Source organism: Notolepis coatsorum, assembly GCF_963971535.1.
Source record: "Notolepis coatsorum genome assembly, chromosome: 4".
Classification (NCBI taxonomy): domain Eukaryota; kingdom Metazoa; phylum Chordata; class Actinopteri; order Aulopiformes; family Paralepididae; genus Notolepis; species Notolepis coatsorum.
The window spans coordinates 125,410,157-125,423,902 of record NC_140168.1 but is presented as its reverse complement, the minus strand read 5'-3'; the positions used below and the strand labels follow the sequence as shown (position 1 = coordinate 125,423,902).

The following is a 13,746-nucleotide window of genomic DNA, read 5'->3' as shown; positions in this document are numbered from 1 at the left end:
TAATTTGTTTTTTAGTGCCTTTGAGGTGCTTTGGTACCATGAGGTGCAAGCATAGTCGTAGTACCCTTGAATGAGTGCTCCTGTCAGAGTCTTCAGGGTATCTCTCTATATTAACGTAACTAGCTATTCATATCAATCGAAATAACGTATTGTATTGTTTTCATCTCTCTATATTAACACTCTGTTTACGTTGGGTGGACGAGCAGTGAGTTTTAATATTGAGCACGGCATAACTTATAACTAACTTATGCCGCATAAGTAGGTAATATGCTCTTGCGCGTGACGCGACTTTGGGCTTCATTATTCAGCCACAGGCAGGAGTTTTTAGATCACAGGCTGGTCATGCATAATCTCGCCCACCAGACTCTTCTACCGAATTGACTAGGTTGCGCAAGTCATGTTAGTATATTGATGCACAGCGGTAGCAGTATAGCGATGCACGGCGGTAGTATATTGATGCGTATATTGATGCACGGCGGTAGCGCGTTAGTTAGTATATTGATGTGCTAGTTAGTTAGTTAGTATATTGATGCACGGCGGTAGCGAGTTAGTTGATAGTTAGTAGTATATTGATGCAGGTAGGTAGCTGATGCGACAAACTTGTGGAGCTGAAAGTTCTGAAAGTTAGGCCGCGATTGGGCGCTGAGAGGAACATCAGTGGCCAATCAGATTGCGCAAACCGAACGCGGAAGGACAACTGGCTTAGGGAAAGTATTCACGCAGCCTAGTTAGTCGGAACGTATTCCTTGTAACACAAAACACCATCTCGAAGACACTCTGACGTCACTAGACCGCCGCCATCTTGGCATTCGGGGAAACAAACGAATTTCTACTGATCAAACGTATGCGTTGAGCTCCGTTTTTATTACATGTTTTATCACATTCTTGTTCTTTTCATATAATTTTTTTTGAAAATATTGCGGTCAACGTGGCATTTCACTATTTCGAAAGCCTTTCTGGTGATTCTAAGTGCATGTTTCCCCCCAAGCAGAAAGTTAAACAGACAGGAAGTTGACGTCGCCCAGTACACCTCTCACAGTGAGTCAGCTGATCTTATTCTTGGTACGTACGAGTTACAAAACATTCAACCACAGTGTCCGCGTTTTGCGTTTTGTAAGGATTATTTTATTATATCAATCTTCACTTGTAATTAGAATGACGCTGCTAGTATAGCAGCTACCGGAATATGTCATCCAATGGTGGATGTCAGTGAATACCACAACCACTACACCAGAGGAAGCTCAACAAATCATGTTAAACCCAGATTCGGCTCAAACAAGGGACTAAACACGTTTCGCAATTATGCCACAACAATGTGGAACGCCCTACCCAAAGCTGTAAAGGAATGTGAATCCCTGCCCACATTCAAAACCGCTCTTAAAGAGCACCTACGGGAGGCTGCAATTCGAAACTGGCCACCGTAAATGCCCAAAACCCCCACCACCTCCTAATAGACAGTCTCCTCCCCACCGCATGTATATATTCCCTCCCGCCGTATGTATATTTACCTCCCACCCACCCACCCCCTCCTAATGTACAGTCCCCTCCCCATCATATGTATATACTCTGTCAGGATCTAGGGGTAACAGTACTGTATATTTGAATACCGCTTATGTCACAAATGTATCAGTACTAAATACCTATATGTCCCTATGCCATAAATGTCATGTATGTTGTGTATGTCATAAATGAGATATGAAATGAAAATGGGGGACCCTGATGGAAACAAGACAAACATCTTTCTCAGGTCTGCATCCCCTTAACAATTGTATGTATTGAGCCGTACTGTATTGTACCCATTCTGCAATCTGTTAAATAAAGTTTTCATTCATTCATTCATTCATGGACCCTGCAGCAGCAGCCACAGCTCCGATGCAGAGAAGCGACACTGAGACAGAGTGAGTCAAACACACCTTGATATACAGTCATTATATATATATATTTATCTTGCTTAACCTTACACCATCTAACAGTTACTTAGGTTGCTGCTCATTTATTTCAAATGTATGTGTTCAGTCCAGTGGAGGCTGCTGACCAAATTTTTAGGTGAAGCACAAATTATTATATTATATTATATATTAAATTATATTTTTAAAACATCCCCCACTGTGTGTCAGTGGTCAGTGGACACAGATGAAAACATATTAACATTAGGTGACAGCGCACCTGACCAGATGAAATCATATTAGGCGACAGCGCACCTGACCAGATGAAATCATATTAGGTGACAGCCCACCTGACCAGATCAAAACATATTAAGTGACAGTGCACCTGATCAGATCAAAACATTTTAGGTGACAGCGCACCTGATCAGATCAAAACATTTTAGGTGACAGCGCACCTGACCAGATCAAAACATATTAGGTGAAGGTGACAAGGAAGCCACAGACTCATACCCCCCCGACACTCAACTAACCGCCTCGGACAGTCCTTCATACCAGTGGCCATCAGGCTCCACAACAGTGGGCAGCAACTGCTGCCAGACATCGACCTGGGACTTATAGGAACCCAAGGAGGACAACTTACACTACCTTAGGCATACTGCACCTTATGTGGATACTGTGATACTGTGAATAATGTATATTTCAGTTAGTTAGATAGTAAATTATAACACTACCTTATGCATACTGCACCTTATGTGACACTGTGAAAATATATTTCAGTTAGTTAGATAGTAAATTATATTGACCTATTTGTTTACACTGCTTGTGTTGTTTTCACTACCTGTACCCCCCCCCCCCTTCCCCCATGCTTCTATGATGCCTGAATTTCCCCAAGGGGATCAATAAAGGAATATCTTATCTTATCTTAAAAGGAAAGATGAAATTCCCTACCTGGGTTCCATCCTATAGAGGCAAATCATTCCTGTGACAAAATGGGATCCAATGTAATAAAACTAAGTCAACCAACAAACTAGATTCCTGTACCGGATCTCCTCTCTGGTAAACAAGAATACCTTGAAGACTCTAACAGGAGCACTCATTCAAGGGTACTACGACTATGCTTGCACCTCATGGTACCAAAGCACCTCAAAGGCACTAAAAACAAGATTACAAACATCACAAAACAAACTGGTCAGACTACTGCTTGACCTTACTCCTAAAACCCACCTCACCCCTGCCCACTTTGACAACCTAGGATGGCTTAGAGAGTAGACGACAGAGTACAGCAACTTGCAATGGGCCTGGTCTACAAGATACACTACACCACTAAGATACCCATGTGCATGTCAGAATACTTCCCAAAGGTCAGTGAATACCACGACCACAACACCAGAGGGAGTTCCACAAATCATGTTCAACCCAGATAAAATAATTTAAAAAGTAAAAAAAAAAAAAAAAAAAAAAGTTTAATAAAAAAAAATAGTCATAACTTAGAAATGAGATTGCATAGGTCTATGAATCGATATCGCGATTCTGTTTTGATTAATTGCCCAGCCCTACAGTGTGTACAGTAAGTTAGCTTGGTGATTATCATTGTGATGTAGGCTAAGATGGCTAGCTACTGTTAGCATACAAGCTTTTACAAACACTAGCCTACTTACTTTTTCATCCACAACGTTTTTTCTGATCCACTTCTTCATGTTGCTCAGTTGCTGGTTTATACTTCGGTCCTAATGTTGGCGCAAAGTTTAATTTAGCCTGACTTTACTTGTTATAGCTGTACAGCTTACTTCTACTAAACAACAACTAAACTACTTCCTTGCTCTTTCGAACAGTCAAAATGGGTCCATCTGCAGGGTCGGAGGTTAGGTTTAGCTCTGGCCAATCTCAAGTTTCTCAAGTTTCTTTATTAGTTGTCATACAGAAGTACAGAATACTTTTATACAAAATGCTTATTTCAGTTACATTTTGTATAAAAGTATTCTGTACTTCTGTATGACAACTAATAAAGAAACTTGAGAAACTTGAGATTGGCCAGAGCTAAACCTACCCTGCAGATGGACCCGTTTTGACTTTGCAATGCAGCAATCTCTGATTGGATTTGCAAGGCTGCCAATCATATTCAACCTCCATGTATTGGATGGCAAGGGCTGTCAATCATTCAATCCTCCATTCAATGGCGAGAGTTTAACTGCACATACCGTGCTTAGACGAAGTTAATAGCCTATTTCGATTGGCTGTTATTTATTATTTATATAACATTGGGTCACACCTGTGAAGTTTTCTTCACGAATAATTACTGCAGTCATTACTGCAGTGCAGGCCTGCTCAGAGCTGTCAATTTTGGCCATTTTTTAAAAAGAAAAAATTCACTGACATTTTTTTTACAGAGGAAAACTTTTCTATGTCTTTCATTGTCTCTCAAGCCTGACCTTAAGGGAAGACACTTCAGTCCATTTTTATGGTAAAATTCCATATTTCGCCATGTTTTTAGGAATAAAATGTGATATAAATCAGGGTATGAATGCGATATCAACAAACCCTTCTGTAAATACCTTCAGAACATAGATATGAATAGAACTGGAAGGTTTGGTGTATGTGAGTGCTACTGAAGTGGAGATTTCTGGCTCAGAGTATGAGGAAAAACTCTTAAAACTCATTTTTGGGAAAACGCCTTCAAAGTTCTGTATTGTAAAATGCCATACTTTTTTTTTAAACAGATATTTACAAACACAATACCTAATCAAACCATTAGTAATAGACAACCTAAACACATGCCTGATAACTGAATAATAATAATGATGTTATTGAACTGAACAGAACTACACACAGGCTACAAACAGTGTAGTACTAGTACAGTGTAGTACCCCCTAATAGGCAAAACATATTTGAATAGATATCACTATGAAACTTTCCCAGTTTGTTATGTACATATAAACTAAGAAAAAATATATTGCAAGTTTTCTGAATTTTATGTTATATATGCAAATGAGGCACTTCCCCATTAACACTTTAACTGCCCAAGGTTAAATTCATGATATACCATCCGTTGCCAGCTCTATTTAACATGGAGAAGTTCCACTTCTTTGCAGGGCTATAACTTTTTAAATTCTATTGCTAGATTGCCATTATTAGGGCCCATTCAAGGTCCTATATGTATTGTTCATGGTGTAGCAACGTTAAACTTTTTCATTCACATATTCATACTAAAATATGGTCTAAAGTATAAGTATGTTTTCATCTCTTTCTGCAGCTTTCTCCAGAACGTGATTTATAGCCCCAAATGCATTATATTGATGATGAAATACAGTTTGGTAGGAATCTGTGCGAGATCAAAAATTTCAATTGGACGTACTTCTAGAATTTACTACACGTCATCTGATGTTGACCGGATGGGCGAGGGGGCGTTTATAATTCCGTGGGCAACGTTATACCATTCATCTAATGTGGGTCATATGTTCATCATAGCAGTTAGTATCGAACACGGTAATACTACACGCTAAAACTCACCCCAGTCTCCTCGGGCCGTTGGGCGATCAGCGTGGAGTAGACAGTTTTCAATTATGGGATGTTGAAATGCCGGATCTATTTCCAGGTTGTATAATAGTATATACGTCCAAATCATGTTGTTTTTTCGAGTTATTTCCACCGATCGATGTTCACTGTGTGAAGACGGAGTCTCTCTAATATTAGCGAGTGCCCGGACCCCATATGGAGTGAGTCCTGCCGGGTTAAAGGTTGACATCCGGTTTCGATCTGCCGATCGGCCACCAGATGGCGCTCTTGAACCGCTAGAGGGTTGAGAGGAGATCAGCACTGTGTGTCAAGGCTGCGGAGGGGAAATATGATTTCGATCACAGATTTTAGAAATATTGATATCAAAGACGAGTTACGGCGTCCTAGGCAACTTGAGCATGGCTAGGAAAGACGCCTAAACACGTTTCCGGCAGTTAAAGTGTTAAATATGTGCACATTTATGGATGCAATAAGGCTAAATGAAGTAAAATAAACAACTAAATGTTTGTTATTGACGTTTTATTGTCACTAGTTTCATAGAAGACATGTTTAGGAAGCAAAATATAACAATCTCAAAATCAACAAAAAAAGTATATTTGCCTATTCACTAGGGTTGGGCATCGTTTGGATTTAAACGATTCCGGTTCCGATTCTCCATATCGATTCCTGTTTTGAACGATTCTCGATTCCGATTCTTTGAGGTGCAGGTCACAGCTTATTTCGCAGGAGATTTTTTTTTTTTTTTTTTGAATTTAAAAAGAAATTCATACTATTCACATTTTCAGTTGACTTGATACAGTTTAATTTGGTTGCTGTACTGTAACTAGGGTATTAATTAACAAAGTATATATATATATTTTTTATTTTATTTTATCAAAATGCAGGTATGTTACTTCCGGTTCCAGAACCGGAAGTTAGGAACCGGTTCCTAATTAGAACCGGTTTTCGGTGCCCAACCCTACTATTCACCTGGGGTGTCTCGCCTTAACTTAAATTATTTAACTATTCACCTGCAGTGCCATAAAGTTCACATTGGGTTGCCTTGACATGACATGCCTCTGACCTGACAGGTCTGTTGGTTGTATATATAAGCAGCCGTGACTCCGGTCAGTCCCGATAGATACAGTATATATATATCTATGGTCAGCCCTATGTTCCCACAGCCTTATGTTTGGGTGCAATTGGCTACCAAATTAAGAGAAAGGGGGATACAATCAGATACAAATGCATGAAAAAAGGAAATGTGGGAAGATAGGGCTGTGGGAACTGGGAACATAGGGCCTAATTTTGAGTGAAAGAAAATTCTTAGAAATGTGGGACGATTGGGTTGTGGGAACATAGGGCCTCATTTTGAGAAAAATATTAGAAATGTGGAAACATAGGGCTGTGGGACTGAGCATGGGGGATGAAATAAATGCATGTTGATTAGAGCCTTGACGTCAGGTTGTAGCTACGGCTGTGGGGGTGCTGGAGAGACATGAGCCAATATTATACTTTTTTATACGCCTGAGTCTCCTGAACACGGAGAGACCATGTAACGCGGAAGTGGTCTGTTATTGTAAGTGGCTCACCAACTTTGAATTGCCTATTGAGTGCCACCCAAGGCTTCAGTTATGGCGCCCCTTTCTTAGCCTATAGAACTGACTGTAGGAATTCCTTTGTTTAAATGGCATTTTATCTCCTCTTCAATCTGGCTTTAGGGAGCATCATAGCACTGTGACTGCTGCTGCTAAAGTGGTTAATGATATTGTGGAGGCTTTGGACAAGAAAAATCATTGTGCCGCACTTTGTATTGATCTGTCCAAAGCGTTTGTTACTGTCGATCATGTAATCTTATGCCAGCGCCTGTTAGTTATTTATTGGTCTGTCTGTTCAAGCCACTGGTTGGTTTGCAAATTACCTCTCAAAACCGAAAACAGTGTGAAATTTGGTGATCTCTCCTCCAGTGTCCTTGATGTCACAAATGGTGTGCCACAGGGCTCTGCTCTGTCCTAGGGCCGACCCTGTTTATCATTTATATAAACGATGTACGTCTCTGTCCATCTTTATGCGGACGACACCATTTTGTACTGCTGTGCGATAGGGCTGTCTTAAATACTTCGAAGCTTCGTTCGATGGGCATGGGATTCGAATATGAAAATAAAATTTGAATATAAAAAAAGATGTTGTGTGCAAAATCAACTCTGCCTCTCTTTGTTAACTACAACAAGCAAGGCTGTTTGTTATTTAAGATGAGGTCGGACTCGGCACTGACAGATTTGTGTTCATTGTGCTGCTTTTATTAAAGCCTCAAATGACGGCTTACAATATTTCATGAAAGCAAAGTGTTTCGTTTGTCTAAGATTTAAAAAGGTTTAAACTTTACAGCACTGACAAAGTTGAACAAAGTGCTGTACAAGTCCCACAACATAAAAAAAGAAAAAAGAAAATATATATATTTTTTTATCTCGAAGCTTCGAATTAAAATCGAATCTCGGCCCGAAGCTTTGAATTCCAATTTTATTTTCGAAGGTCAGCCCTACTGTGCGAGCACTGTTGCCCTTGCTTCCTTACAGTCCTGCTTTTGATGTCTTACAGTCACACCTGTATCATCTCAAACTTGTGTTAAATGCAGATAAAACAAAAGCCATGTTATTTTCATTTAAGAAGGTGCCAGCTGTTCTCCTCTGCATTATGTCACTAGTGCAGGGTACCCCTATTGAATTTATTACTTCTTATAAATATTTAGGTATTTTAATTGGCCTATCTTTTAGACTCCATGTTGATTCGCTAGCAAGGAAATTAAAGTTGAAATTGGGCTTCTTTTTTTAGAAACAAATCTTGTTTCTCCTTTAATGCAAGGAGACGATTGGTCGCTGCCACCTCCTTATTGCCGCTTCTGGATTATGGTGATATTCTGTATATTATGAATGCATCTGCTAATTGTCTCCCATCTGCTGGATGCTGTTTATCATGGCACGCTGAGATTTATTACTGGCTGTAAACCCCTTACACATCACTGTTTGCTGTATTCCTGAGTTAATTGGTCATATCTCTCCATGCGCAGAACCTTGCACTGGCATACTTTCATTTACAAATCCATCCTAGGTCTGCTTCCCACTTACTTATTTGCCTATCTACTTCGCAAACAGACCAGATATAGCGTACATATTCAGAATATCACTCTGCCCCCTCCACCTGCAGAACAGCAGAGTCTGAAGCTGGCCAGGTTAGTCCCCCTGATGTTGGGTGTCTTGGAGAGAGCTTCTATGCTCTGCTCTTGTTTGTAAGGCTGTATTTTCTATCCGCCCCCTCTTTGACTCTTTATGTTTTGTGTTGTAATTTATTGTGTGTTGACTGGTGAGTGTACTGTTGCTGTTTACATGTGTAACTGTCATATGGGCTGCTGTCTGAACAGGTCGCACTTGTAGTTGTAAATGAGACCTCGGTCTTAATGTGATTTTATGTTTTAAAATAAAAAATAATGTCCCTGTCTGACCCTTTAGCTCAGCTGGTTTAGAGCGGCCGCCTGTGGATCCTATGGGCCCAGGTTCAAATCCACTCGGTTGCATCATCATTGATTACAGGCCTCCTCATTTTGTATAGTGGTAGTAGATTGAGGGCATGCGTGTGTGAAACGTTTTTCCTTTTTTATCTTAAAAAAAAAAGAAGAAAAAAATCGAACCCTAACTAACCTTACTGTCATGCACTTGTCCTAATAAACTAACCTACACTGTAGCACTCAACACTTTGATGAACATTGTTACTCGGCTGATAGAGTTGTGCCCTTCCTGATGACTTGTCGTACAGAACTTGTAAGTCGCTTTGGATAAAAGACTTAGCTAAATGACTAAATGTAAATGTAAACGTGAGACTCTTGAGGAGTGTTAACATGTTGCTACTGCAGCATTCATTCTCTACACGGTATCTAGAAGTGAGGCGACACATTAAATACAGTCTCTCTTCTCTCTGTCTGCTGCCTCTCTTCTCTCTCTCTCTCTCTCTACACCCTGATGAATTGAAAATGGGGGACCCTGATGTAAACAAGACGAAAGTCTTTCTCTGGTCTGCATCCCCTTAACAATTGTGTGTATTGAGCTGTACTGTATTGTACCCATTCTGCAATCTGTTAATAAAGTTTTCAATCAATCAATCAATCACTCTTCTCTCTCTCTCCTCAGGCCTAGTTCGGGCTGGTGGTGGCCCTCCTGGCGTCCAACATCGATGTCCTTGCTCAAGAGCACAGAGGCCAAGATCCTTGCCTGTAAGAACCTGCTCGCTATAACTGCCAATCGCCAACCAGCTGTCATTTGGCTTTGTTTTTTACTTCACTGAGTACTTCCATAAGTACCAATACAAATTTCTGTGTTAATTGGGAAGTAGTTTTTTTGTATTTTATTTCTTTATTATTTTTTAAACAAACACATAAACAAACATGACAACACACGATTAGATATACAAGCATTGTTAACAGTGCACATCAAATTAAATCACAGTTTAGATAAATGTCTTATACAAGATATACCCCTAATACCTGCTATCTATTCCCCTACACACATATGCTCTTGCTCGCACCCCCCACCCTGGACCCCCCAATGGATAATCCATCCATTATCATTCGCTCCTAACCAGACACTACCATTATATGCTAGCTTTTATTCTCTCCACCACTTCTAACCACATTGTCAATTTGGATTCATTGAGACTCAAAATTCTTGCTGTAGATATTTCTAGATAAATCACATCGAGATATGTAAGAATCCAGACCTTTCGGCACATTTTTTCCGGTTGAATCCATCGTGATGCTACCAGATAAAACCAATCTCTTTAGCTGTATAGGTACTGCATACTCAAAAACATCATTCAGCAGTAATACAGAGGGGTGTACAGGTATATTCAGAATTAAGAGATTTGATAATTGCTGGGTCACTTCTTTCCAGAATATCTTAACTGGTGGGCAGTCCCAGTACATGTGCATAAATGTCCCCTCGTCCCCATTTGTACATAAGGAGCATTTGGAGTCTTGTTTAAGACCCATCTGTTCAGTCTTATAGGAGTCAAGTATGTCCTATGAATATAGTTAAGATTGATTTGTTGATGGTCCGGGTTCCTTGATGCAAGTCGAACATTTGCCCAGGCTTCTTGCCAATCAAAATCTTTTTCCAGGTCTGGTATATCCCTCCTCCAAATAGAGTCTAGGTGGAGGGTTTCATACGAGGCCGTTAGTAATTGATGATAAAAATCTGATACAAAACCTCTCGATGTCTCTCTTTCATAGAAAAAATTGTGGTATCTGTGGTGTGCAATTGGTATCCTTAATGGAACACTGTGAGCCTTCAAACATAACAATAGTTGTGCGTAAAAATAATATGTGGAACCGGTGAGATAATTTTTTTTTCTATTTCATCATAACTACAAATACCCTGTTTGTTGAAAACATCTCCTAATGTATGTATGCCTTGCTTTTCCCATCTAGGGAATATTATAGGTCGTTTTCCAATCAGGAGTGCATTGTTATTGAATAAGGGAGTATGATTATGCCATTTATGTGGGTTAGAATATTAAATTAAATTAAAATTAAAAAAAAAAAAAAAAAAAAACCTAACCCTAACTAACCATACTGTCATGCACTTGTCCTAATAAACTAACCTACACTGTAGCACTCAACACTTTGATGAACATTGTTACTCAGCTGATAGAGTTGTGCTCTTCCTGATGGCTTGTCGTACAGAACTTGTAAGTCGCTTTGGATAAAAGCGTCAGCTAAATGACTAAATGTAAATGTAAATGTAAATGTAGAATATTTTTTTTGTGTTTCACGCCATATCTGGATCGCATGAGTAATTATGGGGCCAAATTTCAGTTCGCATTGCTTAATTGATACTTTGGTGTATACTATGTCCTGCAGTCTCTGTGGTGCTACTATATTTACTTCTAAATTTCTCCAGGATACTGATGCTTGGGGTTCAAACCAGGTTGCCAGTGGTCTTAAAGTGTACGCCTTAAAATAGTGGAAAAAATTTGGAAATGCCATCCCTCCGTCGGCTTTGTTTCTCTGCGGTGGATCTTTTTATACGTGGTGGTTTGTTATTCCAAATAAATGTATATGCGGAAGAGTGTAATTTTTTCCAGTAACCATCTGGAGGGGGTAACGGAAGCATTGAGCTGATGAAGTTGATTCTAGGTAAGACATCCATCTTAACTATTGAAACCCGTGCCTGTACTGAGTTTTTAAGTTTTGACCACCTGTCAAAGTCGTATTTTATTTTAGATTTCTATGTAATTGTGTTTCACCGTTTGGCTTATGGTAGGGAATACTTCAACTCCCAAACATCTAAAGTGTTTAACCATTGGTATTTCTTCTGGATGACTTGTATTTTTTTGCAGGGGCGTTCAGTGGAAGGAAAGCCGACTTTGGCCAGTTTATCTTAAATCCCGATAGGTCGCCGACGCCAAAGTCATTAATCAACTTGAGAAGATGAGGCATTGCGGTGTTAGGGTTTTGCATGAACAGTATTACGTCGTCCGCATATAGACTAATTTTGTGTTGAGTGCCCTTGATTACGATTGGTTCTATGAGTTGGGATTGTCTTATATATTGTGCTAAACGGTCTAGTGATAAATCGAATAGTCCGGGACTAAGAGGGCAACCCTGTCTAGAAGAGCGTGATACCGGAAATATTCCGGAGGTGATTATACCTGTTGTAATCATGGCCGATGGGTCTTTGTATAATACTTTAATCATATCAATGAATCCTTTTCCTAACCCCATCCTTTCTAATACTGCCCATAGATACGACCATTCCAGCTTATCAAAAGCTTTCATTGCATCCAGGGACAGCATGAGCCTTAGGTGTGGTGTCGTCCTTGCTGGCATCTAGTACGTATAGTAATCGTCTTATGTTGTCAGTGATCAAACGGTTTCTTATGAAGCCAGTTTGATCCGGATGAACTAAAGACGTCATATGCTTTTGAAGTCTGATGGCTAATACCTTAGAGAACAGTTTGATATCGGTTCCGAGGAGGCTTAAGGGTCTATAACTACCGCACTCGTGGGGTCTTTGTCTTTTTTAAGGAGAACTGTTATGAGTGCAATATTGTCGTTCTTATGAAAGTTCCCCTCCTTGACTGAGTATAAAATCATATTAAGTAATAGGGGTCCAATTATGTCCCAACATGAGAGGTACATTTCTGGTGGGATACCGTCTCTTCCAGGAGCCCTACCACTTTGCATTTCGGATATGGCCTTCCTGAGTTCCTCTAGTGTGATTGGTGTTTCTAACTGTTTAGCATCATCCTCTGAAAGTTTGGGGAGATTAATTTGATTAAGATATGTGTCCTTGTGTTCTGATTTATACAAGTTGGAGTAGAATTCTTTGAATGTCGCGTTTATTACTTTGGTGTCTGTTACAAGTCCTTGTTGTGCTTTAATGGAAGTTATATCTGCATATTTTGCGTTAGCTCTTAATCGCGTAGCTAGTAGGTGACTTGGTTTGGAACCTTGAGAGTAATGCTGTTGTCTTGTGCTACGTATTTGTACTTCAGATTGTTGTTTATAAATGGCGTTAATCTCTATTTTTAGTAAATTAACTTGAGATTCCAGTCGAACCGAGTCGTTATATTGTAAAGAAGTAAATAACGTAGAGTAAAGCGTTTCTAGTTCCGCCAGTTTTGAGCATCGATTCTTGCGTATTTTGGATGAAAAGCTATCAGTGAAATCCTTGATCATTCCCTTTACCGACATCCATAATATTCTAGGGTCCGGCACCGAGTTCACATTCTCTGGTAGGAATACTGAAAGAGCTTCTTTGAGTTGTGTAATGAATTCCTTGTTATTCAGCAGTGTCGTTGGGAAGTAGTTTGCAATTGAGGTACAACTTCAGGTCTGTTTCATCCAAATAAACCTGATCAGAAATTGACTCTGTTCATGTTCATCTTTTACGAGCAGCCTTTGTAAGTTTGATTGATAGTTTATTTGATAGGGACAGCACATGTTAATGAACATCAAGCACAAAAAATACAAAATGTAAACATGCCGGATTGTAGCAGAAATGCTAATTTACACCCGTAGTCCCTGAGCAGGAGACAGCAAAACTCTTTCAAATAACAATAATAAAAGCAAGAAACAAGTTACATGAACTAAATCAGATTAAAAATTATCACAGTTCTGGTTTGCCTTAAGATGCAGTTTAAGATGGGTCTTGAACATGGGCAGGGTAGGGCACTCTCTAATCACAACTGGTAGGCTATTCCAGTAGTTACAACCTTTTACAGAGAACACAGTTTTTGCAAAGGTAGTATACCGAAAAGGCACCTCACAGTCCCCTCTACTGGTGGCCCTGGTCGTAATGCACCTCACAGTCCCCTC

At 39.7% G+C, this 13,746-nt stretch overlaps 1 protein-coding gene across 5 annotated transcripts in view; it reads left to right on the top strand.

The window, feature by feature from the left end:
• The first annotated feature begins 818 nt into the window (after positions 1–818).
• Positions 819–13,746, top strand: part of abhd4 (abhydrolase domain containing 4, N-acyl phospholipase B) — an 85,521-nt gene continuing 72,593 nt past the window's right edge. For 3 of the 5 annotated variants that reach the window (XM_084313268.1, XM_084313267.1, XM_084313264.1), the window contains exons 1-4: positions 819–842; positions 992–1,062; positions 1,856–1,898; positions 9,560–9,642. In XM_084313268.1, coding sequence (XP_084169394.1) covers positions 1,873–1,898; positions 9,560–9,642 — 109 coding nt within the window. In that variant the 5' untranslated portion in view covers positions 819–842; positions 992–1,062; positions 1,856–1,872. Of the gene's footprint in view, positions 1,063–1,855; positions 1,899–9,559; positions 9,643–13,746 lie in introns of all 5 variants that reach the window. The other 2 variants (XM_084313266.1, XM_084313265.1) reach the window with 2 other exon arrangements.